This window comes from Ictalurus punctatus, unplaced genomic scaffold, assembly GCF_001660625.3.
Source record: "Ictalurus punctatus breed USDA103 unplaced genomic scaffold, Coco_2.0 Super-Scaffold_100, whole genome shotgun sequence".
NCBI classification, from domain to species: Eukaryota; Metazoa; Chordata; class Actinopteri; order Siluriformes; family Ictaluridae; genus Ictalurus; species Ictalurus punctatus.
In genome coordinates this window covers 2,300,474-2,327,937 of record NW_026521086.1, presented here as the reverse complement: position 1 = coordinate 2,327,937, position 27,464 = coordinate 2,300,474, and the positions used below count along the sequence as shown (strand labels likewise).

The window sequence follows — 27,464 nt, the reverse complement described above, 5'->3', positions numbered from 1 at the left end:
AAAAAGCATTGAAATACAGTTCACGGTTGCGAAACACGTAGTCACAGTGCTAGCTTTTCACATTTCTCCACCCTCTCTAGTGCTAGCTCAGGAACCTGTACAAAGCTTCACATTTGTAGGCCTTGTAGGTGTGAGACAGACTGCAACAAAGCCAGATATTGCTGGAAAGAGGAGGCAAAGTAACAAGTTTGCGACGAGGATGGAATTCGAACCCACGCGTGCAGAGCACAACGGATTAGCAGTCCTTAACCTTAACCTCTCAGCCACCTCGCCATCGCAATGCAATCCAATCCTTGGTCGGCTAGGTACCGACTACCTATGGACTGCCCATCTCAGCGTGTTAAATTGCTTTGGAAAATGTAATACAGCTCATGGTTGCGAAACACGTAGCCACAGTGCTAGCTTTTCACATTTCTCCATCTCTCTCAAGGATATTCAGCTGGCCTGCCGCATTCGCGGAGAATGCGCTTAAACGACAACTCCGTCTAATATACACAAAGGCTCTTTTAAGAGTCACTTCATCGTCTCAGAAAACAGCTAATTTTATTTCTTGGGCTGTTGGAATATTTAGATAAGAGAAGGGGACATATATATATATATATATATATATAAATAAATGCTTTATATTTCTATCAACATATAGAAATGTTTATTATTCGTTATTAATGAGTGAACTTTATTATGATAAATATACTGCTATGTATATTACATAATGTTTTTTGTTTTTTATAGATGATGATGAACAGTGCAGAAGAGCCGTGTATTGTCCTTAGGTGAAAACTAGACAATGCACAGTAATAACGCCGATGAGCTGTTTGTGTACAGTAGCCCAAATCTGCCTTCTGTTCCAGGCGGCGTTGTGTCTTGTGCTGGATGGAGCTTGACTGCCCTCGTGTGTCCAGTTTAAATATTAGAACGTGGTATGGAGAGAAAAGGAGATTATATATATATATATATATATATATATATATATATATCTGTGTGTGTAAATGATGTAAAAGGCTTTCTATCAACATTATAAAAAGGTTAGTTAATTTTGTATTTTTAGTATAAATATAGTGCTATGAATATTACATAGTTTGTTTTTATAGAAGAGCCGTTAATTGTGATTATGTCCGAACAATACAATGCACAGTAATGAGCTGTGTCTGTAAAATAGCCCAAACCTACCTTCAGTTTCAGGTGGCGTTGTGTGTTGTGCTGGATGGAGCTTGACTGCCCTCGTGTGTCCAACCTTGGGAACGGCAATTTCCCAGCAGCGGTATTCTGTCATAAGAGTACATTTGTAGTTAGGCCCGAGTAGGGTAAGAAATATTACATGGTTTATATTACTGTGTCCCCTTTTTAACGCATTCATGATCATTATTGTATACATTACAAAGATAAAGGTAATGTTCTTCCTTATTTGTGGATATTCTCGAAGTGAAATAGATGAGGCCACCTAGGGAACACTAAGTTATCTAGGAGCAGTGATGAGAATGACATGTCTAATAACATTAGAAATACATTAATAATGTTATTATAATAGAAATCAAGGTATGCACTTTAACATTATAAAATATACATACACAGCAAAATCAACAGAAACAAATCCACTCTATTGGAGTTTCATTTCAACACTTTTAAAGTGTCCGGAGGGGTCCACACTCCACAGTGTCACTTTAACACTTTAATAGAGTTCACATCAACTCTTTGTATAGTTGAAATTGAACACTACTCAAGTGTTAGTTTCTCAACAGCAGTGTGTAGTGTTAGAAATTAATTCTCATAGGAGTAATTCATTAAATCTCATAGTGTTAATTGCGTACTATTAAATGAGTTGCCTGTAACACTATAAAGTGTTAATATGCTACTGCACAATTAAAATAACATTTAAATGATTACAAATCTAAAAGGCAAATAAAGAAAAAAAAAACAGTTGGTTGCTTTATAATAGTTTTCTTTTTTTCAAGGGCGTTAACATTACTGACCCCTCAGGTCAAGGCTTTCTAAATATAACAATTGGGCACTATGTACTCTGTTTGTTTATTCTCATTAGAGCACTGCTGGTCAAATGGCCTAAAGTGTGTCAGTTCATTCACAGAGATGACAGAAAACTCATCCATTCGGTTATCTTCTATACAGTATGCATTGAAGTGGTCATCATAGTACATCGTTTTTACATTGCAGGAAATAATGAAAGCACTCTCTTCATATATTATTATATCACAGATCTTTTTGAACACAGGGAGATCATAGGTACATCCAGTGCATATGAACACACCAACCTGATACTCAGTACCATAATGTCTGACCCACTTTGTACTTGTAACACTCAAACAGGCTTCTAAATATAATGTCTGACTGAGTTCTTCCCCACCTTGCAAGTTACAGACGGTTTTTGATGTAGGACCAAATTCAAACCTTCTAAAACAATCATTTTCATAGTTAAATGCCAATTGACTTTGATGTTGCTTTACTAATGATTTAATGAGATTCTTGAAATTTTTGTCACATCTTTTGAAAATATGGTGCTTAGCTTCAAATCGCATTCACCACATATGGATAAGAGGGCCAATTTTTTTTTATGCATCTCAGATAGTGCATCATCAAGTGGTGCTTGGGAATCGACGTCTTGTCAGGAAACAATTCTTTGAATAGAGTATGGTGATCACAGATCAGATGTTTTAAGTAACATATCATTCCATCAGTTATGGTGTAGGAAAACACTATATTGACAATCTGTATCAAAAGTAGGAGAAAGTTCCAGTGATTGTTATTCCTTTCAATGACCACCAAATATCAGTGGAGTGTTGTGCAGAAGACACCATGACTGTATGGCATTCAAACCCAGGTGTTTGCCCTTATCATCCATTTTTAACCCACTTGGTTTGTTTTTACGGTCTGTGTAACCATAATTAAAGCTCTGCATCCTGTTTAACATGGTACTCAAAAACCAGTTTAAGTTCATACTGTACCACACCCTCTAGCAGATCATGCATGATGTCAACAGCATAGTTATCAGTACAATGGAAATACTCTAATGAATTGAGCGCACATGACTTTTTGACACCATATATTGACCGCAGTTCAGGATTTTCATTTAGTGCCTTACAATGTTCAGTATGAACCTCTTTGGAACGAAAAATTAACCCAGAATGATCTTCAGAAAATATAGATTGAACTTCTTCCTTACTAATTAAACAAAGCCTACAGAAATTAGTTGCACTGTAAGATTCCCAGCAAGCCATTTAAAGCCAAATTATCTCCTGTTACTTGAATTACTGAGCCAAACAATGGTGGTTCAAAACAAGGAAGCTGTATGCCTTCGGTTTCTAAGATTTTCAGGTCATCAATAAGGGGCTTTAGTATCACATCAAAACCATATGTCTTAAGATCTTCCATGTAGAATCAAGCTGCAAGATGTACATTAATCAGTACAGAGTTACACTTGGGTGGAAGATTTTTTAGAGTAAAATAGATTCAACCAAGTTTGTGGATCCCCCTCTTGGAACCTAGAGGGTTAGCAGTTTCAAAATCGTTGTGATAGAGTAGAATCTGAAAAGTGTGCTTTTGCTGTGAGAACAGTGCATGGTTTTGGAAACACGACCCATCATTAATGTCTTTGTAAACTCCAACTTTGTAAACTTGGGCGATCATTTGAACATTCTGCCTCATATTCTCCCTGAGTGGAAAGATCCTGATTAGTATCAATCTCCTGATCCATAGTGTGACTATGTACCTTGCTGAGGTGTTTTCAGAAGCCACTATATGTACAAAATGATAACAGGTGACCTGGCTCTCCACATTTTAAATGTAACTTTTTGCTAGGATATAAACATGTTGAAATTTTAAATGTTGACGAAGAGCCAAACAAGTTCTGAGGTATGCTTTACATTCAAAACATGTGAACATCTTCAAGGCAGTTAATCTCGCTGCAGCAATCATGCTCGAAGTTCTTTAACACGCAGGCTCTCCATTGCTCTTCCGACATCGATGTTATAGATAGTGGTTTGGATAAATGTGTAGAAATCACAAAGAGCTTCATCATATGAGAAACTGAAGACACAGTGAGCTTTGAACAGTTCATCAAAAGCTGCCACTGATGTGTGCGCCTTACATGGGATCGCCTTTTGGTCGATAATAACGTAGAACTTTGGGATATCCTTCTTTCGCTCACCGATGCAGAGGAGAAATGGTTGTCTTGTGTCAGCACTCTCAATGAAGGTATTCACACTGGCTCCTTCCTGAAGGTCAGCAAAGGGACATAAAATAAATATGACAATAAAACTCTTTGCATGTTTTTTACATTATCACTAGCACCGTCACATCTTGTTTGCAGGTGGTGTAAGCAAAATAAGATGCAGGTCTCAGAATCCCAAAATAATCTACACCTCAAGAGCTCCTAAAATTAAGATCTGATGTTTAAATATTAACTTTTGCATACCTTAAGACAGCTCACAAGATGGCTGATTGCTTGAGCTGAACTGATCTTGGATATTTTTTTCTGGCCTCTTGAGGTTAGAGGGAGCAGATGCAGCTGCAAAAGGATTGAGGACATATCGCTGTCCCATCCTAAAGACATCACAAAATAATTAAATGATCTCTATTTAATTATTTTTTTAAAGACTGGAACATTTTTAAAATACAAAACAGTTTATACTGACCATTGTAGTCCTCAGATTCAGGTTCAGTTCCTGACAGCAGCTCGCCCATATTCTTAAGAGTCTTGCAGTCTGCAATGATTTTTGGCTTGAAGAATATTGACCACATTGCCAGGAACTTCTGAGACACTTTGTCACCAAACATCATGGAGAAATCGTGGTAGATCTTTAAACAAGGTTTATACAGGTTTAAACACAACGGACATAAATGGATAAAAGCTCAAATACTAAAAATTAAGATCTGCTGTGTTATTTTAGCTCTTCCAAAACACTTACCCATATTTCCGGTTTTACCGTTAACCGAGAGATGGTTGAAAGTGTGGAGCATTTCAGATATCTGGGCATTACATTGGATAAACATCTCAGCTTCAATCAGCACATTCTAGGTATTTACAAATGTTGTCAGAGACTCACAGTTATCCATAAACTTAAATATCTGTCTGTTCAGCCTAGTCTGCTTCTTCTTCTGTACCGAAGTATTATTGAACCGGTTCTTATATATGGTGCCATTTGTTTTTTTCCATATGCTAACAGTAACTAATAAGAACAACCTTTTGAAAATAACTAATTTAGCAAAGAAAATTATTGGTATTCCCATCCCTAATTTATCGGACTGTGTCAATTCATTTACGCTCCAGAAGGCACATAAAATTTTGAATGACCCAAACCACCCACTTTATCAATATTTCAATCTCCTTCCATCTGGCCGCAGGTATAGACTACCCGTGTGCAGAAAGGCTGGCTATGGTAGGAGTTTTGTTAATATGGCTATACGAGCATTAAACACATAGGTACACAGCCATTGTGATGTCAGATGCATTGTTGTATGATGATCCTGATGTTTTTCTCCTCGTCCCCTTTTCCTCTCTATGGCTGTGATTGTTTATGTTGGTCTATACGTATGACGTTATGTTTTTGTACGCACCCACTGTGGAAACAAATTTCCTCTTTTTGAGGACCAATAAAATTATCTGTCTATCTATCTATCTACAGGACAACTCTGTGAATGTCCTTGAGTGGCCCAGCCAGAGCCCAGACTTGAACCCGATTGAACATCTCTGAGCAAGTTTCTTTTAGTAAAGTTGTGTGTAAATGTTTGCCCAAGTCAAACCAAACTAAACGTTTCTGCCGGATTTATAAAAGTTTCGGAAACGCCGATGTTCTTCGTACTTGTGTACGCGTGTTGTTCACCTCTAAAGTGCAAACCGTGTTCCTGACACAGCTCATTTCCATGTAGCAATGCCCACAAAAGTCCATAAAAGGAAACGGAAGTTATTTTTGACTCACTGTTACGACCCCAGTCTAGGGTCGAGGTGTAACATAAAAAAAGTATAAACAAAAACAAATCAGACTCAGAAATAATGAGGTTGACACCTCATTATCTCATTACCTCACGTCTTTCAAATCTTACAAATTTAATGATCACAAGAAAAATAATGCAAAACAAACAGAATCACTCGGAAAGCACCACTCTTCAGGGCTGGCAAGGCCAATGTAATAAACAAAACAATCGATATCTTCCCTGTATCAGTTTAACTAACCTAACAAAAAAGGTATGTCAAAAGAAAACAGAGTCTAACCTGACTCCCTCACTGAGGCAAAAACAGCGAACAAAAGGTAGAGCCCAAAAATAAACGCCACACAACCCCTACAGCTTTCATGACAGTAAGAAGAGAAATATTTACAATGAAAGATGTATTTACAATTCAGGCGTACACTCAGCCACAACACAAGACAAACCAGGGGAATGGGACAACACAATATACTTCCACTCACTTCTTTCACTCGTACACACACAACAAGCAAGCGATTTCACTCAAACACCAGGAAAAACATTCGCTACTCAGTCGTACACACGCAGACACAGACACCCCACACATCCGCATTCCTCCCAACATATTGTTCGTCCTCCTTTTTAAAAGAGGGACAATCTTCTCCTCTCCAATCCCCGTGCAGCACGTCAGCACAACGAATTAGGTCAGAGCGACCTGTGAGAAAAAAACAGGGGGAGGGAGAGAGAACACAAACCCACACAATACGTCTGCTGACTTAACATCACTTCCATACCTTTGGAAAATATTTAGCAGCGTAACAAACAAGGTCAAATCATTAGAGACTAATTATCCAATAAGATCACTGACTGGGTTTCACTAAATTTCCTCGATGTCCCTGCAAATGTGCTTCAGGGGTTTCCTCCCCCAGTCCAAAGACATCCGTTGTAGGTGGATTGGCATCTCCAAAATTGTCCAGTGTGTGTGTGCACGAGTGATTGTGCCCTGTGATGGGTTGGCACCATGTCCAGGGTGTCCCCTGCCTTGTGCCCCGAGTTCCCTGGGATAGACTCCAGGCTCCCCACAACCCTGTGTAGGATGGATGGATGGAAGTGTGCTGTGGTATAAGAAGAATAAAACACTGTTATTGGAACTGTGCTGTTATTGTAAAACTTCAGCGGCTAGTTTGTAGCTGTATCTTGCCAGTTACTGATGATTACTTTTCTATAACAGCACACGCCAAAATGTATTATTTCTTCCTCACTTTCATTTATTTTTCAGATTTTTTTTGTTCATTGATTGTCAAACAACCAAACTTCAAACCGCATGCTTTGCTTTAATGAGCATTTTTCTGAGTTTGTGTGCAAATGATAACATAAGCCTTTCCTTCAGCTTTTCTGTGCTTACCACTTGCTAAAAAGCAGATGGAAGCAAACGCTTTTTCACAGCACAGTATGAGTATGCAGCCTTTTACTGGGGGTGGACAAGACAGTTACCATGGTGATGAGTGATGAAGCCTCAGAGGTCAGGATGGTCATCTACTTACAGAGAGACAGAGAAAGGGCCGTTTATGCTGGAGACAGAGGAGAGCATAGCGAAAAAAGTGAAACAAAGAGAAGCAAAAAATATTTGTACAAAGAAGAGAATTTCAGACGTGCAGTGTTAAAGCAGTCAGACAAGGCAAGGGTAATAAATTATAGCATTCATATAATCATCTCTGAATCCAATTCATTAATTCTGACTTAATCCTATTATCCTAATGATTTACAGTGATGTTTGAGAAGCTAAAAATCATCTAATCTCTACTATTCCAAGCACACCATTTGCCCTTTAACCCTATATTATTTAAACTAGTCATGAAGTGAGATAGGAGAGAATGCACTTTTAGCTCAAGTTGGACATTATCCCCAGATAACTACTAGACCCGATTCGTGGTTTTATACACGTGTATACATTACTTTGCAAAAAAAATTAAAAGTATTTTTTCTGAAACCAGAGCCAGGCTCCCCTGATCAATTAATTGTTGATGATCACCTTAAAGTAATTCCCAGTGAAGATTTCTCATCTTTTTACATTTAAAAAAAAGAAAAGAAAAATAGAAATCACAGTGATTTGTACATTTGTGCTCTGCATTTCTTTCAGAGACGTGGGACTGAATTGTTGTGTATATAGGCAGTTTTTTTGTGCTCTGAAATTGACCGGACTTTTGAGAAGATAGCTGCTCATGGTTTAATTCACTTTTAAAAAGGGACTGACAATATGAAGTGAGCATACGTGTATCAAAAGGTGGTTGTGTTGAAGAAACCTTGTTGACCAATCTTTGCTAACTTGCTCTGTCTGTGTGTGTGTTTACTGGTAGCAGATTTTCAGAGCCGAGCTTATAGTAACGAAGACGCTCAAGTGTACTTGTTTGGAAGATGTAGAAACTCAAGTCTTACATGTTAGCACAAACATGTCTTTTTCCTTTATTAGGGAATTTGTACTTTTGGACATTTTTGAAAGATATCATGCTTGTGAAATGTGCTTTGCGTGTTATTCATGTTCAACTGGTTGTACTGGGCTTAGATTTGTGTCTTTTTGAATCATTTACGCTCTATGGCACCTTTTACGGTTTTGCTGTATGGGCTGTGTTCCAATTGATCTGTGTTTGATCATTTCCTCCCTTCGCTCAAACGTTGTATTTGAGAAGGCCTTCTTAGTAGAACGGTTGTTTTCCTCAGCTTTGGATTTAGCTGAGGGCCGAGAGGTTTTTGGAGTTTGAAGAGGAGGCGATAAAAGATTTGGAACACAGCCCTGTTTTCCTTTCCGAGGTTCCCCGGCTTTTTTCCGTCACCCGTCACCCCCTAACCGAGCTCAATTCTGCTGCAGCTTTTTAGCCACAAGCTGCTGGTGCTTGACTTCTGAGGCCTTATCCTGTTAAGCGGCCGCACTATGGCAAAAAGGAGAGTTCAGTATGCCGACTGTATGAGCTTCAGTTGAATGTGTATGTGGACGAACTCTTGGTAGGACAGTCCAGTATATTACAGACGAACACAGACGAAAACATCCACAAGGCTTCTACTAAATATTGTTGAATGTCCGCTCGTATGCAACTCTCCAACAGTGTCACGTCCTATCGAGAGTTTCAGTCGATGTTTATAATCTAACACAATGGGATTTTTTTTTACTCTGGTGTAATTTTCTTGACCATTTTAACGCAGCATCTCTGGTGTTACTTTCGTCAAAAATGTAGAACACCAGAGACGAGGCAATGACGACGTGATCTCGTTCCTTCGTGTGTTTTTGCCTCAGATTCTGGCGACTGTTCAGACTCGGTTTGTAGCGAAATTTCAAATCCACAAATGCCTTGAACAACGTACATTTTCAACAATCCGTTTAAATCGACTGGTCCATTTCCGCTGCACGGTGGATTTGAAGGGTGCACTGTGATCAGTGTGGCGACGTCTGGGAATCGAGTTTCTGAAAAGGCCACGAGTTGGAGGTTACATTTAGTTTCTAAGGACATCTGGGCTCTTGGTGTCTTTTGGATAGGAACTGCAAAACTTTTTCTATAAGGGTGAAAACAGATGCATGCTTAGATTCTTTATCTGTAGACAGTTTATCTTGCTTACTACATTGACATATGAAGTTTGGACGGGTTCTGTAGAAAGAGATTAACATTAAGGGGGAAAAAAACAATGTAAAAATAAAATACTGAAAGTGAATTTGTCCTGGATTGTTTTATTTATTATTTTCCATTGGGATGTCAAAAGCTTCTTCAACTTGGCCACAAATCTAACAAAGTCAGGTACATTGTCAAGTATTGCCCCAAAATACCTCTATGGTAGATAGATGTGCTCACTGATCACTTGTACATGTGCTCATTCATACAATTATCCAATCAGCCAATCATATGGCAACACCACAGTGTACAACATCAAGCAGGATCAGATGAAGAGCTTCAGTCAATATTCACATCAAACACCAGAATGTAATCCAGTGATTTTATCCGTGGCATGGTTGTAGATTCTAAATGGTCTGGTTTGAGTATTCCAGAAACTTCGGCTCTCCTAGGATTTCCACACACACACTTGTGTGAAAAACATCCGGTAAGTGGCAGTTCTCGGGGTGGAAACACCTTGTTGGCGAAAGGAGAATGGCCAGACTGGGTCAAGTTAATAGGACGGCCATGGTAACATCAAATAAGCTCTCTTTACATACATGGTGAGCAGAAAAGCATCTCAGGATGCACAGCATGCCAAACCTTGAGAACAGTAGAAAACCTCATTGATCCAAGATCCATTTTGAAGTATTAAAGATTTATAAAATGTGACACTAGGTTACTTCTCTATAGTTAAAAAAATTGCAAACAGGAATGTGTGTGTGTGTGTGTGTGTGTGTGTGTGTGTGTGCCCGCTTCATACTCATCCACTCCCTACTTGTGCCTGAGTGTATTCATTGAGTAAAGACAGTGTGTGCTCTTAAATGTATGTATGTGTGTGTGCGCGTGTGTGTTTAGACAGCAGTGTGAAGTGGTGTACCACTATGTGAGGAGGGAGAAGTATGCTCTGAGGATGAGGAGATGGAGCAGGATGACGTGGCCTCTCTCTGGAGCTCCTCCACGTTCTTCACGCAAAAACAATAACTCTCTCAGATTCTGATGGAGCGGCATCTACATAATCAACAAAGCACACAAACATCAGTTTCGTTCTGGGACACCGATTTTCTAAATCATTCCATTCGCTTTCTATTTATTTATGTAGCATTATTAAAAGATCAGTCATCAAGCCGGTGTAACCTTAATCTTTATCGCTAGCTGCTCCTGAAGTGTTTTGGAAATCGTTTCAGCCACGTCATGTTCACTCACCGTCCACTTTATTAGGAACACCTGTACGTTCATGTAGTTTTCTAACCAGCCAATCATGAAATATACAGGAATATAGAGGAATCACAAGAAAACTCCATTTCAACACACTTAAAAAAAAAAAATAATCTCACAATGTTGGATTTGAGTTTGTAATGCAGTGAGCACAACCAAGGAGTGCATTTTAAAAAGAAAACTACAATGTTGTTGAAGACTGAAACCTGTACCTACAAACTAGAACTGAAAATGGAACCACTGAAGAGTCAACAGTGTCAGAGATCCTCGTGTGTCCAGTTCCACTGTGTACGGCACTTTTTATGCTTACCGACCCATTACTCCAGCTTTTGTGTTTGTTTTAGCTTTGTGCTGATAGAAATGGTTTTGTTTTTTTAAAGCAAACTTGGTGTTAAAACCCAGAAACATCTAGAAATAAAAAGTGACATTCATCATGTGTCTGAAGTGACACTGTTCAGTTATACAAGTAACTAGGTATTTTGGTATATATTGGAAACACTATTTTTGAGCATTTCCCCAGAATTTCATAGAGTGTGGTTTGCAGTATAAGCACCTGTGGTCTCATGCGTGGGTTCCAACGCACATAATAACCCACCCAGAGCTCCAGATGTGTGAGACTGGCCAGTGGATACAGCACCTGGTTTTTACAGTCCACATAGAACGGGTTAGTGAAGTCCTCCGGCTGACTGTTAACGTAGGACCACAGTGACTGTTTTACCCTGTACTTCCTAAAAACAAAAGAGAGAGAGAGACAGAGAGAAAAGTCATAAGACACTTAGACAAATTCATTTCCATTCAGAAAAATCAGACAGGCTGGAAAGCCTCCGCCCATTAGTGGAGAAATGTGGAGCGTACCTTTTCCATTCTCTCCTGCTCACTGCTGTAGAGGAATGTACCAAACAGGCAGCTGTAGGGGCGATCCAGGATGGGGATGAGAAAAAGCTCTTTGAACTCAGTGTATAGTAAGATGCTTAAATGTGGATCTGCACAATAACGCCTGAACAGATAATCAGTCTTTTGTTCAGTACGGAAATTATATTTAATTCTTACAATTAGAGTCCTCTTCAAAAGTATTGCTTGATGAAGCTGAATCTAACTGATATTAAATTATTGTGAATTATCTATATTTTACACTTTATTACCCCATATCTATCTAATTATATTATATATATATATATATATATATATATATATATATATATAAAATATAATATAATATTATATATATATATATATATATATATATATATATATATATATATATATATATATATATATATATATATATATATATATGGTAAATCGTGCACATCGGAGCAACTTCATCCCGACCATTGCCTGCCTTCAGGGGTGCTAAGGAGCTCCTCGACCATGCCCATGCCCAATGTAAGTTGCATTTTCACTGGTGCTGGCGCGTCTACCGAGTTTTGGGAGTTTTCAGCCATGTTTAGGCCCTTAAAAACGACAAGAATGCATGAAATAAACAATAAACACCAGAAAATCAATAGGGCCCTGCACCTCCGGTGCATGCGCCCTCCGGTGGTCACCGGAAGCGCTGCACCTTCGGTGCTCTGCCCCAATAATAAACAGCAGATCCAATAGGGCTTTGCAGCAGCGGTGCTCGGGCCCTAAAAAGCAGAATAAAGCACCAACAGAAGACACAGAAGCACAAAAGCAGGTAAGGATAATTACAGAAATGGTTACATTACAGAGATCCCCACAATGTGATCCATGACCACAGTAACATGACAAGAAACTTCACCTCAGACCAGTCACCAATTGTTGTAGGAAGGTGAAAGTGGCTGCCTTAAAATATTTTTACCTCAAAGTGATTTTTAGCGCGCGCGCGCACACACACACACACGGTGGAAAGGGTGTAGCAAAAATCATGCAACTATTGTGGGAAAAAGAGGGGGGAAAAACCCTGATACTTTGTACCTGATGCATCATCTTTTATAATTGTGATTAATGGTCCGTTAGAGAAGAAAAAATCCAGTTCCATTCTTTGATTACTTATTTGGCATACAGTGAATATTCACACTTTAAGGCCATGTGGAACAATTTCCAAAATGCATTTAAATGGGGTAAATTGTGTACATTGAACCGAGAGTACTAGACATGTTTGCTAAAAGCAACACAAAGGCTTTATTCACACTGCAGGAATTTTATATTGTGTGTTTAGATTTTTTCTTTTAGACAGACTGTTCAACTGCAAATTTGTTCTGGTGAATGACAGGCATTCAAAATCTTTCTGCAGAACTCGGTTGAAGATTCTGTACATCAGAGATTCATCTGAACTTCAACAAAACATTTCACATTTATAGAGTTCTGTCTACAGTCATCAAGTAATCACATTTATAAGTTTATTTATTACCTCTCCCCTCTGTTGGCTCAAATATAGCCTATTACCCAAAAACACTTAAAATTCAACATAGAAGCCAACACTCACATCTACCTCTGAGCCCAGTTGGAGATAGAAAAAAAAGACACCAGCCGTGAGTGAGAAGAAGCAAGGGTCCAGATTTATTGTTCCGTTCCACCACACGAGATCCACACCGATGAGAATTCTCAGAAGTGATGAGCTTAAGCTCCTGCATATCCTCCATACTGTCCTGCATATCCTACTATTCTGTTTTTTTATAGAGAGTTTCTCTATTACTATAAGATTATTAAAGTTATTCATGTGTGTGTATGTTGTGTCTACTTGCCCGCCCTTGACTGTACGAGCGTGTGTGTGTGTGTGTGTGTGTGTGTGTATTAGCACTCCTCAGCTCAGCTCGTATACCTCTTTTTGACTTTTTTGACTACTACTGCTCTTAAAGATCTTTAAAGTGTAATTCCAATTTGTCAATGTCCGCCTAATCCCGCTTCTATGTGTCTAGGTGCCCATCTTTTCTTCTTCTCCCCTTTGCTGGATGCTAGGTCTCCCTTATGTTTATTTTATGACATTTTTTATCCACAACACCTCCCTGATGGATATTTACACCCCCCGTTGCCTCAGCAGAGGAAAAACCATCATTGAGGACAGCTCTCACCCTGGCTCTGATCTGTTGCCCTCAGGGAGACGTTACAGGTGCATCAGAACAAGGACTAATAGATTCAAGAATAGTTTTTTCCCCAAAAGCTATAATCATTCTAAACACACACATGTACTGATTTCACAGTATAGGTATATAGTGTCTCAGAACTGTGCATTTTATAGTACCCCCCACTTAACCATAGTTAAGGGCCAAATCTCCACCATTCTGAAAGCATAAAGTACGTATTCATGTGTAAACAAACGTGTTTTATCTATGGAAAATAAATGAACATTAGAACAGATTTACTTGTCTCTGACTGAACAAAGCAGGCCATATTAAACTGGGTTAAATATACAAATCCACACAGTTCACCAGTCCAATAGAATCTGTACAACACGTTAGCAATACTTCTGCTCTGTTTAGACCCAGAAAATATAAAATACTTACTTTAGTATGAAATTTCTGTCGAGTGTCTACCATGTGGTCGGGATTTACGGTCTGTGAACACGTGCTGATTACACGTGCAGGAAAAGCAACCCACACGTGCAACCCTGACCGAGTGAGAACGACTCAAACGATTCAAGAAGAGGATTCTGAATCGGTTCATTTAAAGAATCATTACCAAAGCCGCTTATCTTACTTCGATGGTTTGATAACAACAGCCCGTCTTACAGAGTGCTGCAGGAATGAGTCGTGAAACCCAGAAACGATTCAGCGTATTAGCACTTCCGTCAATGGGGTTTTGGGTTAAATGCCGGAAATAAGGTCTGTGGTGAACACAAGCTCAAGATGTTTTGACGTTTATCTCGACACACAGCCTAGTGAGAGACTTTTTATTATTTTAAGGTACATTTCCTGAAGAAAATGTGAGTGGTGCTTGCCGTGGCAAAATTCAGATCGGGTGCCAATACTTTTGAGAACTGCCCGTGAAGGGCGCCAATAGTTTTGAGAGCCGGACGCATAGGGCGCCAATAGATTTGACAGCCGGACGCATAGGGCGCCAACAGATTTGAGAGCTGGCCGCCAAAAGATTTGAGAGGCGGCCGCGCAGGGCGCCAATACTTTTGAGAGGCGGAGATCTAAAAATAGTAGTGCTACACAAGCTTGGTTGCAGTCGTGTTGATTAAGGAAAGCTACAAGGTTACAGATGTGAGGTTCTGATCTTTACGGTACAGTGAGGATGAGCAGAACATCTACACAGCATGGAACTGTGAATAGACTCAGTGTCTGTGGACTCGTGTACACACAGTTTGGTGAGATTATGCTACAGGAACAGTCAAAATACACCATGGCCTTGAATGTTTTGGCCCCGTCGTAAACACTAAACAATCACAACTACTCTGTTGAGAGCGAGAAATGACCTCACAGAGTGCTGCGTGTTGACGTCCATTTTATATAGTTACTGTTTCTGATAGAAAATCGATCTCCCTCGCGCGCTCTCAATACTGCACTGTAACAGTGTGGGACAGAGACCCAAACAGCAAGGTGAAAATGATCTCTCTGCAAAACATGCGTAAAAGTCGTTTAAACAGATTACACAGGGTCTCTTTCTCCTGCAAGGGGTATGTCAACTTCAGACCAGAACTATATACCCACCCAGCTACCAACACGCACACACGCGCGCGCACACACACTAATTCAGCCACTTAAAAACAGCAAGGACTTTTATAAACAATTAAAAATAGACTATAATATGAACATTTTAACAAATTAATAATAGCGCAAAAAACACACCAGTTAAAACACTGTAAATACCCTCCTTTATCAAAAGTCTGCTCTTGCGCCCACACTCTCGCTCTGATGCCAGCTGGAGCCGCCTCTTCATGGACCCCTCGACCTCCATCTCTGCAGCTTTAGCCGTGAAGAGGTTTCTATGAACTGCAGCTTTGGAATAAAGCAACACATATCGTACAGTCATTATGAATCTTAAGCATTAATTACACTTATACCACAGTCAGTGTGAATACTGGATTCTGATTGGCTGGAAGGTGTGCATTATACAGTGAGGGAAAAAAGTATTTGTTCCCCTGCTGATTTTGTACGTTTGCCCACTGACAAAGAAATGATCAGTCTATAATTTTAATGGTAGTTGTATTTGAACAGTGAGAGACAGAATAACAACAAAAAAAATCCAGAAAAACGCATGTCAAAAATTAAAAAATAAAAGACACCTGGGAGCCAGAAATCTTTCTGATTGAGAGGGGGTCAAATACTTTTACCTCATTAAAATGCAAATTAATTTATAACATTTTTGACGTGCGTTTTTCTGGATTTTTTTGTTGTTATTCTGTCTCTCACTGTTCAAATAAATCTACCATTAAAGTTATAGACGGATCATTTCTTTGTCAGTGGGCAAACGTACAAAATCAGCAGGGGATCAAATACTTTTTTCCCCTCACTGTAACTGTTTATTGCACAGGTAATTCCAGCCAGTTTGATCACCGTGATCATTCCTAAATCTTATCACACTACTTTATCTCTGTGTCTGATTTACTTCAGACAAAATTCCAGATCTGACCACCTAACTTATGGAAATTAAAGTTTATTTTAAACTACTTTTTTCTTTCCAGTTTCATTTTTATTGAACATTTCTCCTGAACACGTCTACATGTCAGCTGAACATCACCTTTTCTCTTCTCTCCTCCCCTCCCTTTCCCAAGGAAAACAAATTGAGCAACACAGAGCAGTAAACATTCACAGGTTTTTCTTCTTTTTTCACTAACAAAGGAAAACAAAATTAAAAATGCAGAAAACCCGCCCCCCGCCTCATCATGGATACCCAATAACTGTCGCTGGTTATAAAGATATTGTAAAATTCAACAACCGGCACAAAAATTTAAGTGGGAAGTGTCTAACTCCATAAAGTATACAATAAAGGGATGCCCTTTATAAAAAAACTTGTCCGTACAACCATTCATCCTATATGTTATTTTCTCGAGTTTCAGAAAAAACATCACGCCCTTTAGCCGCTGGGAGATAGATGGGTATTTAGCAGACTTCCACTGCAACAGTAGGGAACGTCTTGCTATAAGGGATGTGAAAGCAAAAACATCCTTTTGTATCAAGCTCAATGGAACTGAGGCATCAGGAATCCCAAATACAGCAATCAATGGACAAGGATTTAAATCTACCCTGAGAATAGTGGACATGATGGTAAAAAAACAGTCCAAAAACCATGGAGATCAGGGCAGAAGAAAAACCTATGGCCAAGATGACAGGGAGAGCCATGGCATTTATCACACTTGTCCTCTACGTCCGGATACATCACAGAAAGTCTCGACTTGGACAGATGGACTCTGTGTAAAACTTGCACAGGAAGTGGTAGACTGTACCCTCCCTATAGCACGTTCCCAACACCCCTCACTTATCTGTACTCCTAACTCCGTTTCCCACGCATTCCTAACTTTGTTACACGACTCACTACCTAACGCCAGAATGAAATCATAGATCCTAGAAATCATTCCTCTCTGCTGTGGATTGTTTGAAAACAAGCTTTCCCAAGCCTGTTCAGGAGGCGCAGAGGGGAAATCAGGAAAACATCTAGAAACGAAATTCCGAATGTGAAAATACCGAAAAAAATGAGTCACAGGGAGGTCATAAGTGTATGCCAGATTGGCAAAGCTATCGAACACACCTTCGTGATACAGATTTCTAACTTGTTTAATACCCTTGTCATCCTACACTGAGAATGTGGAGTCCAAACACGATGGAGGAAATAGATGGTTGTTGACTAAAGGACACAAAGAGGATGCACCTACAAATTTAAAGCGCCGTCTAAACTGATACCAAGTCATAAGTGTTGAGGACAACTAGATTATCAGTATATAGGGAGAGTTTTGTAGGTAAAGAGGAGTAAAGTAAAGCAGGTAAAGAGGATTCCCTACACGACAATAGTTCCAATTTAGACCAAGAAGATCCAGGAGATTTAACCCAGTAGCAGAGTTTATGGATGTGCGCAGCCCAGTAATAGAATTGAAAATTGGGTAATGCAAGTCCTCCACTAAGTCTACATTTCTGCAATAATTTACTAACCCTTGGTGGCTTCCCTCCCCAAATAAAAGTACTAATTATCTTATCCAATGAATCGAAGAATGATTTTGGCAGAGAAAGAGGCACTTGCTGGAACAAGAAAAGAAACTTCGGTAATATATTCATTTTGACGACATTGATCCTGACAATTAGAGAAAGGGGTAAGTTACCCCAATCTGAATGTTAGATTTAACCTTTGAGATAAGGGGAGTGAAGTTAGCTGATGAAAGATTAGATAGAGAACGTGTCACGTTGATACCTAGGTATTTAAACCCTTACTGACTAAATCGAAACGGTAAATCTGACTGTTGGAGAGAAAATGCTGCAGTATTGACAGGAAAACAGTCGCTTTTATCCAAATTTAATTTATAACCAGAGACAACACCGAAGGATTCCAGAACAGCCAAGACAGCAGGCATAGAGGCAACAGGATCGGTTACATACAATAACAAATCATCAGCATATAGCGACAATTTGTATTCTACACCGTATAGAACTATTCCTTTAAACAAGGGAGAAGATCTTAATGCGATAGACAGAGGTACGATAGCGACAGCAAAAAGCAGAGGGGATAAAGGACAACCTTGACGAGATCGTTTGTCTGAACCCTGGCATTAGGGGTTGAGTAAAGGAGGCTAATCCAAGAAATAAACTCATCCCCAAATCCGAACTTCCTCAAGACTGCAAACAAATACTCCCACTCAACCCTATCAAATGCTTTTTTCAGCATCTAATGAAATCACAATCTCAGGAAGCACTGCCGAATGCTTTGAATAAATTATATTAAAGAGCGTACGGGTATTGAAAAACATCTGACGTCCCTTTATAAAACCCTTCTGCTCTTCACATATAATATAAGGGATAATGTCCTCTAAACGAGATGCCATTACTTTCACCAACACCTTTACATCTGCATTAAGCAGAGACAGCGGTCTATAAGAACCACAGGAGGTTGGATGCTTACCCTCCTTAAGAAGCAGAGCTATCGTGGCTTGTGTCAGAGTCAGAGGCAAAGACACATTCCAAGGATTCGTTGAACACAGATAAAAGCAATGGAGCTAATTTTCCAATAAACATTTTAAAAAATTCAACTGGAAACCCGTCCGGGCCAGGAGCTTTGTTAGATTGCATAGTTTTAACTGAATTCAAATTTCTTGAAGAGAGTGGGGAGTCCAGTTGCATGGCAGTATTCGAATCACTAACAGGGTTACAAAGGTCTTGAAGAAATGCATTCACTTTAGTATCGTCTGCAGGAAATTCAGATTTATAAGGTGAAGAGTAAAACCATTTAAAAGTAGCATTAATTTCCATGGGCTCTGTAGTGACGATATTATGAGTGTTTTTAACACTAGGTATGAGACGGGAAGCGGCCTGTCGCCGTAGCTGACGTGCCAGTAAACGACTCGGCTCGTCGCCATGTTCATAATATGAACCAGGAGTACGTAACAACAAGCGTTCCGCCTCTTTAGTCGAAATAAGATTGAATTCTGCCTGTAAGTCGATTCGCTGTTTAAGAAGTTCTGGAGAGGGGTTCAACGCACATCTTTGATCGAGACTACTGATCGCAGATGCAAGTTCATTAACCCTAGCAGTGCGCTTTTAATTACAGAGAGTGGAGTAAGAAATAATCTGCCCTCTGATATAGGATTTAAGTGTCTCCCATAACAATGAATAAGAGGTGGAGTCATTCTGACTGAAGAAAAGAAAGTCATCCATAGAAGTAGAAATGAACTCACAGAATTCACTGTCTGCTAAAAGAAGAAAATTAAATCTCCAAGGCGGTTGGCTACGTTTATAAATAGAAAGATGAATATCTAATTCATGATCGCATGGTCAGAAATTACAATACCCAAATAGTCAGAAGAAACTACACAAGAATCAAGAGTGCTGTCTATAAAAAATAATCAATCCTCGAATAGGATTTCAATAGGATAGCACCTGGGAGAAGAAAGAAAACTTTTTAAGAGCAGAGTTACGGGATCTCCAGGGATCAACGAGACCGTTCTGACCCATAAAATCGGAAAATGTTTTAGACATTGCAGATTGATTCAGAGTACGGGGATTAGACCGATCAAAGTTTTGGTGAATTACACAGTTTAAATCTCCCCCGAAAATCTACAGGTGAGTATTTAAAAAGGGAGATTGCTCAACAATCTATTAGCAAATTCCACATCATCAAAGTTTGGAGCGTGTACATTTACCAACAACACCTGTCTTTGCATCAGAGTACCAGCAACTATAATATATCTACCGTTCACATCAGCAACAACGTTAGTGGAGGAAAACTGTGACCTTTTGTCAATTAAAATAGCGACCCCTCTTGCTTTCGAATTAAAGTTCGAGTGGAAGACTTGACTCACCCAAGGGCAGAGTAACCTTTGATGATCTTTAATACTTTAAGACGTAGGTGCGTCTCCTGTAAAAATACTATATTGAAGTTTAAATGTTTCAAATGTATAAAATCCTTAGATGTCTTGACAGGATTACCCATACCTCTGACGTTCCAACTAATAAATCTTAAAGGCGTGCCTGTCCCAGCTATGCTGGGATCCATATGACTACTAACCATTTAAATAAAGTAAACCAGAGAAATATAAATAGCCAATTAGAGCCGAAGTGGGACCTCCCAAAGTTTATTTTAAACTTCTAATCAAAGTTTGCACTTCTAAACCAATGACAGCTTTAACGTTATTAATTGTGGAAAGACCATGGTATAGGCGGGGTAATCCATGGCTAGGTGTGCATTAAACGATTTGAACGAGTGGTTCTTTTCCTCCACATCATGCATTAAATCGTTTAATGCACATCTAGCCGTGGATTACCCCTTACATATCATCTGAGAGAGACAGCTAATTCTGTATGTAAACAGATATACTTACCAATCACGACCTCTCCGAGTTGGAGAGCGGACAGTGAAGTCTTTCCATTGACTCCCCTCCAATTGAGATTCTTTGCCAGGGAGTTAGCAATCACCCTCTTCAATATGCGCCAGGTGCAGTCACGCACATACACCCCGTCAATAAGCGCCAACCAGTTTACCTGAAACCGATTTAAAAAATAATATACACTAGTATAAAAACAAATAATTAATAAGCATGTATTGCCTCGTCAACTGTGTCAGTGCTTCTCACTACTCCTGCAGTTACCCTGCCCTGTGTGTTTTCCATCTCTACTAAAGAGTAGGTCATAACTGTTCCCTCATATCAAAGTGGTGTTCAGTGTTGTGCTTTGAGTACGAGTGTGTCACCTTGAGAAAACAGAAATGCTCTCAGTAGCTGTGTAATTGTGCAAGTAGTTGTTAACAAGAAGGAAAAAAAAATCACCAGATTTTGCTTGTAATCTGGGCTCTGTTGCATCCTTTGCTCCAGACTACGCAGTTGAGGAAGGTCTTGCAGGGGCAGTAAATCTTCATCAATATCCAAAGGCTGCACCTGGACCTCCTGTTAGTACACACACACACACACACACACACACACACACACACACACACACACACACACAGGAGCCACTGCTTCTTTTTTTATTTGTGCACTGAAAGTGAAAGAGGCGGAACAGACACCTCGGTGATATTGACGATAAAGACAGGGTTAGACGGAAGATTCTCCAACTCAATGGAGCTGCTCAGAACCCCGACAGGGCTCACTGACTGATTCTGAAAATCCACATTCACCCTGAGAGAGACACACACACACAGTGAGTGAGAGAGACACAGAGAGAGAGAGACCTGTAACAGAACAGCACTAATGTACAGAACATCATCTAAACATCACACTGTCTAGGGGATTTGGTCACATGACTACTCTCACTTAAAATGTAACTATGACTCATCTGATGATGCTCGCTGCAGAGTGTGTGTGTGTGTACCGTGTATATCTGAGGTGTGAGATACACTACCCCCCTGCCCAAGTCTCCACCTCTCCAGTGGGTTAAACGTTGAGATGGAGAGGAAGTCTCTGCTGCGTGAGGAGGAGAGACAGAGAGACCTCTGGGAGAATGCCAGAACCTCTCATTGACGAGCGGTAGAACTCTACATAGGCCCTGATACACACAGACCCACAATACATGTTTATAGAAAATCACAATTAAACACACACACACACACACACACACACACACACACAGTGGTGTCACACACACCTGGAGCTGTCAAAGGAGATGGATTTGATTTAACCACAGTGTCTGAAGAGAGACTGGAGCTGTTTATAGTAGAGGAATGCAAATGGAGGGAGATTACACACTTGAGAGAGAGAGAGAGGGAGGGAGAGAGAGAAATATTAATAATAATAATAATAATAATAATAATAATAATCCCCTAGTTAAATGGAAGCTGACTGAATACCACTACGGTGGTCCTGGGGTCGTTTCCATAGAGTTCCTTGGAGGCGAGCTCCTCGTCCACAGTTCCCTGGAGGAAGCAGTTCGGATAAAATGCGCCTGCAATCGCCACCTGAACAACGGAAACATCACTGATACTTAATAATTATTATTATTTATTTTCTGCAGGAGTAAGTTACACTTCTTGGACTTTGTCGTCATGGTGACAATTTTAAACTCTGCATTTGCAATTTTACTTTGGATGCTTGTGCTTCTAAGGCTGCGAATTATGACTAATATTTATATTTACTGTACATCAGGGGTGCCCACACTTTTTTGACTTGTGAGCTACTTTTAACATGACCAGTCAAAGAGATCTACCTACACTAAAAATGCTAAACATATTTATTTATATACTGCGTATACTTATATATATATATATATATATATATATACACACACACACACACACACACAATATATGTTCATGTACCTTGCATAACTGCATGAACCCTTATGGCGCGATACAATTCAGTACATTTTTGGTCATTACCTTACTCTGACGATGTGCACTGAATAGAATCAGCCAGGGTTGCATAGTCCGGACAGTAGCTGCTGGTAGCCAGCCTCAAGCAGGCCTCCAAATGATGATCAGTCATTGTGGAACGGTATTTGGACTTAATGATCTTCATGAGGGAAAAGGCTGACTCACATAAATAAGTAGAGCCAAATAATGCAGTCAAGGAGGTGGCACATTTCCTCATGTTTGGGTAATTTTCCCCTGTGAGTAAGTTCCAGAACTGTCCATGAGCCCTGGACTTCAGCTGAATGTCAGTCTGTAGTTTCAAAAAATCTCATCCTCCACTTCAGACGAGTTCAGGTGAAACAGCGCTGCAATTTTCGATGCGAGTGAATCAACCTCAACATTGTCCCTAAACGGGTAGCACATGAATGTGGCAAATGGCTCCAGTAAAGCAAAGTCTTGAAAGCGTCTGTCAAACTCTGACCGACAGCTGTCAACCTGCTCCGTGTAGCGTGCAATGTTAAACTGCGCACAAGCCTTCCGCTGCGTCTCCAGATCTGACGCGAGGTTTTGGAAGTTCCCAAAAACATGGTGCTGCAGCTTTGAAAACAGAAGTTGCATTTTCCGTTTAAAGGCATTAACTGCCTTTAATTTTTGTCTTTTCCTTGCAGCTCCAAATTAAGTTGGTCAGATCGGTTAAAAATGCTCGGTTAAAAAAGTCCAGCAACCACTGATCATCATTGACCTGGGTGTATTCTGCATGTTTAACAGCAAAAAGAAACTCGCTTATCTCCGGACAGAGCTCTCGAAATCTCTGCAGGAATTTACCCCTACTAAGCCGTCTCACGTCAGTGTGTAGCAGGAGCTGATTGGTCGTAGTCTGCCTTCTCCAGATGCACACGGAACAGCCGTCTTTGAACTGATCTAGCACGTATAGAACAGGTGATCTTTGTTGCCACATCCATGATCTCTTTCATGTTTAGCATTCTTGTGCATAAGGCTTGTTGGTGTATTATGCAGTTGTTGGCTCAAATTTAGCCTATTACCCAAAAACATTTAAAACTCAACTTAAAAGCCAATAAATACTCACATCTACCTCTGAGACCAGTTGGAGATGGAAAAAATACACCAGCCGTGAGTGAGAAGAAGCAAGGGTCCAGCTTTATTGTTCCATTCCACCACACGAGATCCACACCGATGAGAATTCTCAGAAGTGATCCCCCTACCCTGAGCTTAAGCTCCAGTATTTATACTGTATTTACACACTAGATAACCCATATGTTTCCAGAAAAGGCCTATTTCACTTACCCATAGAATCAGAACCCAGGCATTTCTAATAACCCAGAAAATAAAAACCCAGCGTTTTGAATTACATAGAGAATCAGAAACCAGGATTCTCATTTACCTAGGTGGTCAGAAACCAGGATTCTCAATTACCTAGGTAATTGGGGGGGGGGGCAGTTTGACCCAGCCACCCTTATAACTGGCTCCTCATGGTTCTTTCTTAAAATTAAGGCCTTCCTTGCGAGCCAAGAACCCTCACCATTTGAGTCATGAGTAAGTTTACATTTTCCTGTATTTCTAGTTTATAATTTATTTTCATATTTGCACTATATTTCTTATTTTATATATATTTATACTACTTGAAAAGCGGTTTACTGTACTTCCAACTTCTTAATATCATTACAGTTCTACTGTCCTGCATATCCTACTATTCTGTCTTTTTATACTTTCTCTATTACTATAAGATATTATTAAAGTTATTCATGTGTGTGTATGAGAGCGAGAGAGTGTGTGTGTATGTTGTGTCTACTTGCCCGCCCTTGACTGTACGAGCGTGTGTGTGTGTGTGTATTAGCACTCCTCAGCTCAGCTCGTATACCTCTTTTTGGCTTTTTTTTGAGCAGTACTACTGCTCTTAAAGATCTTTAAAGTGTAATTCCATTCCGTCAATGTCCGCCTAATCCCGCTTCTATGTGTCTAGGTGCCCGTTTTTTTCTTCTTCTACCTTCTGCTGGATGCTAGGTCTCCCTTATGTTTATTTTATGACATTTTTTATCCACAACACAGTGGTAGTTAAAGAAGTCAGGGAAAGCATCGTCTTCCCTGCACTTGGCAATGAATCCATTTGCACTGCTCAACCATTGACTGATATCAATTTGCACACTGGAGCTGGGTTTTGTCAATGAAGTCTTTAAAAGACTGAAAAATGTCCTCTCCCCGCGATTTCGCTTGCTAGCCTTTAGCACTGGCGCACTTGATCGCACACGTGTGGTGAGAGAAAAGACGAGATCTCAGACTGGCTGCCCTGTACGTCAACTAACTACGTCAACTAGCGATCTACCTGCACTTCCTTTGCGATCGACCAGTCGATCGCGATCGACATATTGGGCACCCCTGCTGTATATATTTTGACCTGAAGAAAAAAGCCTCTTTATACACATATGCTGTTAAACTACACCTGCTCTACTCGTGTGTGTGTGTGTGTGTGTGTGTGTGTGTGTGTGTGTGTGTTACCTGCACTATGAATTTCTGTGCGTGGGTGCTGGTGTAGTCAGAGGGAAAAGTTTCGCTGATGTGCATGTTGAATTGTGACACTCAATTCTTTAGATCCTCAAACAACTCGGCCACTTCTAACACACACACACCAAAAATGATAGTTAGGGATCTGTGTCGAGAAGTGTGTGTATAGATGTGTGCGAGTGAGTGAGTGAGTGAGTGAGAGTCATAACCTCTTGTATCCGTTTGATCTGAATGCAGTTCTCTTTGCCCCACTCCAGCTCATCCTAAAACACACACACATCAGTACCACTTTATTTATTTCTATAATCCAACAAGTCATAATTCAACATAACTGTCACGATCTCCTGCCTCCCATACGCCGTGTACCAGTTTAATCTATTTCCTTATTTGGTCAGTGCTTCCTGTTCTTATTATGATGTCCTCTCTCTGACTGGTTCCTATTTCTTAAATTGTGCACTCTATCTGTACACTACACACTTGACCATCGAACATCTGGATATTTGAAGAGCACACACACACACACACACACACACACACACACACACACAACCTGCGTGAAGTTGGCCCCCCCACCAACACAAAACATCGGCAGAATAGTTTGTGCTGGTTTGTGCTGTAAAAATTTTCGTTTGTGCTGCTTCAGTTCTGGAGATATTAAAAGAATATTTATAGGTCATTCTGGGTTCACTCAAACCCCCCACATGCTCCAAATTCACCCCAAATGGTCTCAATAATAATAATAATAATAATAATAATAATTCAAAAGAAGAGAACTATAGCGCCTTAACCCACACTGCGCATGCGCGAAGCCGGATGACTCAGCCATTAAACTAGTAAAAGAGCTCTAATTAGCCAGTGAAGCTAAATGTCGTTCTGCCACGTCCACTTATAAAAGTAAATCATGCAGTATTCTCAGACTGGGCAGTTATTGACAGAGTGAATTCATCGTTTTAAATAGAATCAAAAATAACATCGACCTATTTGCTAATCACATTTCGAATAGCTTGCTCATTAATTACACTGCGCATGCGTGGACTGGACTGCCTCCTCAAAAGCTAGCACCGCTAGTATATTTGTATAATATTAACATTAATACTGAACCAGAGTGAATAAAAAAAGTTTTAAAATGTTATTTCTCACTTCTCCTCCTCTTGTTCTTCTTCTCCGTGCGGGTGTGAGTTATCTTTGGTCGGTTCCTCGGTGATTCGGTCATTAGTGAACCGAGCTCCGAGAGTGAATCAGTGCGCCGTCACCGCCTGCTTCATACTGATATACCTGAAACACAGGTGTTAACACCGTTAACTACACACATACACACAATACAGCAAAAAACAGAACGGGTTCGGTTACACAGAACCGAATAAACTCACTTTAGTTTGGGTCCAAACGGGCCAGAACTAACACTAACACCGCTTTCTGCTCCTACCTTCGACTTCTCGCGCTCGTGGTGACGTCACCAACGTAACGGACGTTGACGTAAATTTTAATCTTTGAGGAGAAAATAAAATAAAATAAACCCAAATATTATTTCATAAAAAGCTTCATTATTCTCTTCTTCTTAAACACGATAGAGGATAAGATATACAAATACATAAAAAAACAGCTTTATCATTATTTTAAATCAAATCCACTTTAAAAGTGCTCCTAATTACATTTTAATTAAAAATATACTTCATCTTACTCTTGTTTAATTTAATTTTTTTAATTAATATTTAATTCATCGATGATTGTAGACGTGTTGAGGTTTCACGTTCTTTGTGCTTTATTATCATAAATATACACTTTGTTTAAACTTTTGAGTTTGGACACAAAATGTAAACATTCCTCATGAATCCAGAACATTCATTTGTTTATTATTTAGAAAGTAATAATTAAACAGCTGAATAAAATGATCAGGTTAATCACTTGCAACATTTAGGATATGAATTTCTTGTATTGAGAGAGGTTTTTAATTATACACAGATATAAATAGATGTTGTTTATTTGTAGTTTTCATATTTGACTCAGTACATTACACCACATTTATTTAATCAACTATTTATCAAGTTTTTTCAATATTGAACTGAATGATTGTTCAATATCAATAAAAATCTTCAAATAATCTTTCAACACCATCAATACATCTCATCAGTAAATAAAAATCTACATTTATCCAGCTGATCTATTGACTGGTTTATTGAAAGTTTTACAGCTTCGGCAGGTAAAGAAGCCATGGCTTTAATCTGATCTTCTGATTTCTAATGATAATTAAATGACAAAATACAGAATTGAAGAATATCTTTA

The 27,464-nt window shown here is 39.5% G+C and overlaps 1 protein-coding gene across 18 annotated transcripts; it reads right to left on the bottom strand.

Annotated features, from left to right (window-relative positions):
* Positions 1 to 1,171: 1,171 nt before the first annotated feature.
* LOC128629643 (uncharacterized) lies at positions 1,172 to 26,626 on the bottom strand. Of its 18 annotated transcripts, none has more exons than XR_008394004.1 (18): positions 26,552 to 26,623; positions 26,322 to 26,456; positions 25,391 to 25,444; positions 25,176 to 25,291; positions 22,161 to 22,268; positions 21,959 to 22,058; positions 21,686 to 21,859; positions 21,145 to 21,261; positions 20,701 to 20,860; positions 12,105 to 15,676; positions 11,628 to 11,769; positions 11,326 to 11,500; positions 10,435 to 10,565; positions 7,322 to 7,452; positions 4,647 to 7,031; positions 4,427 to 4,554; positions 4,160 to 4,226; positions 1,172 to 1,266 (listed from the first exon to the last, which is right to left on the bottom strand). XR_008394004.1 is itself a non-coding variant. In XM_053678435.1 (7 exons), the coding sequence occupies exons 4-7, from the start codon at positions 4,986 to 4,988 to the stop codon at positions 3,924 to 3,926; spliced, it is 663 nt and encodes a 220-aa protein (XP_053534410.1). In that variant the 5' UTR covers positions 4,989 to 7,031; positions 7,322 to 7,452; positions 10,435 to 10,565; positions 10,692 to 11,318; the 3' UTR covers positions 1,928 to 3,923. The 18 variants fall into 18 exon arrangements, 2 of the variants coding, with proteins under 2 accessions (XP_053534410.1, XP_053534409.1); XR_008394009.1 differs by lacking the exon at positions 1,172 to 1,266 and having other exon boundaries at positions 1,967 to 4,226; positions 12,105 to 12,226; positions 15,527 to 15,676; positions 26,552 to 26,626; XR_008394010.1 differs by lacking the exon at positions 1,172 to 1,266 and having other exon boundaries at positions 1,967 to 4,226; positions 12,105 to 12,226; positions 15,581 to 15,676; positions 26,552 to 26,626.
* Positions 26,627 to 27,464: the final 838 nt, after the last annotated feature.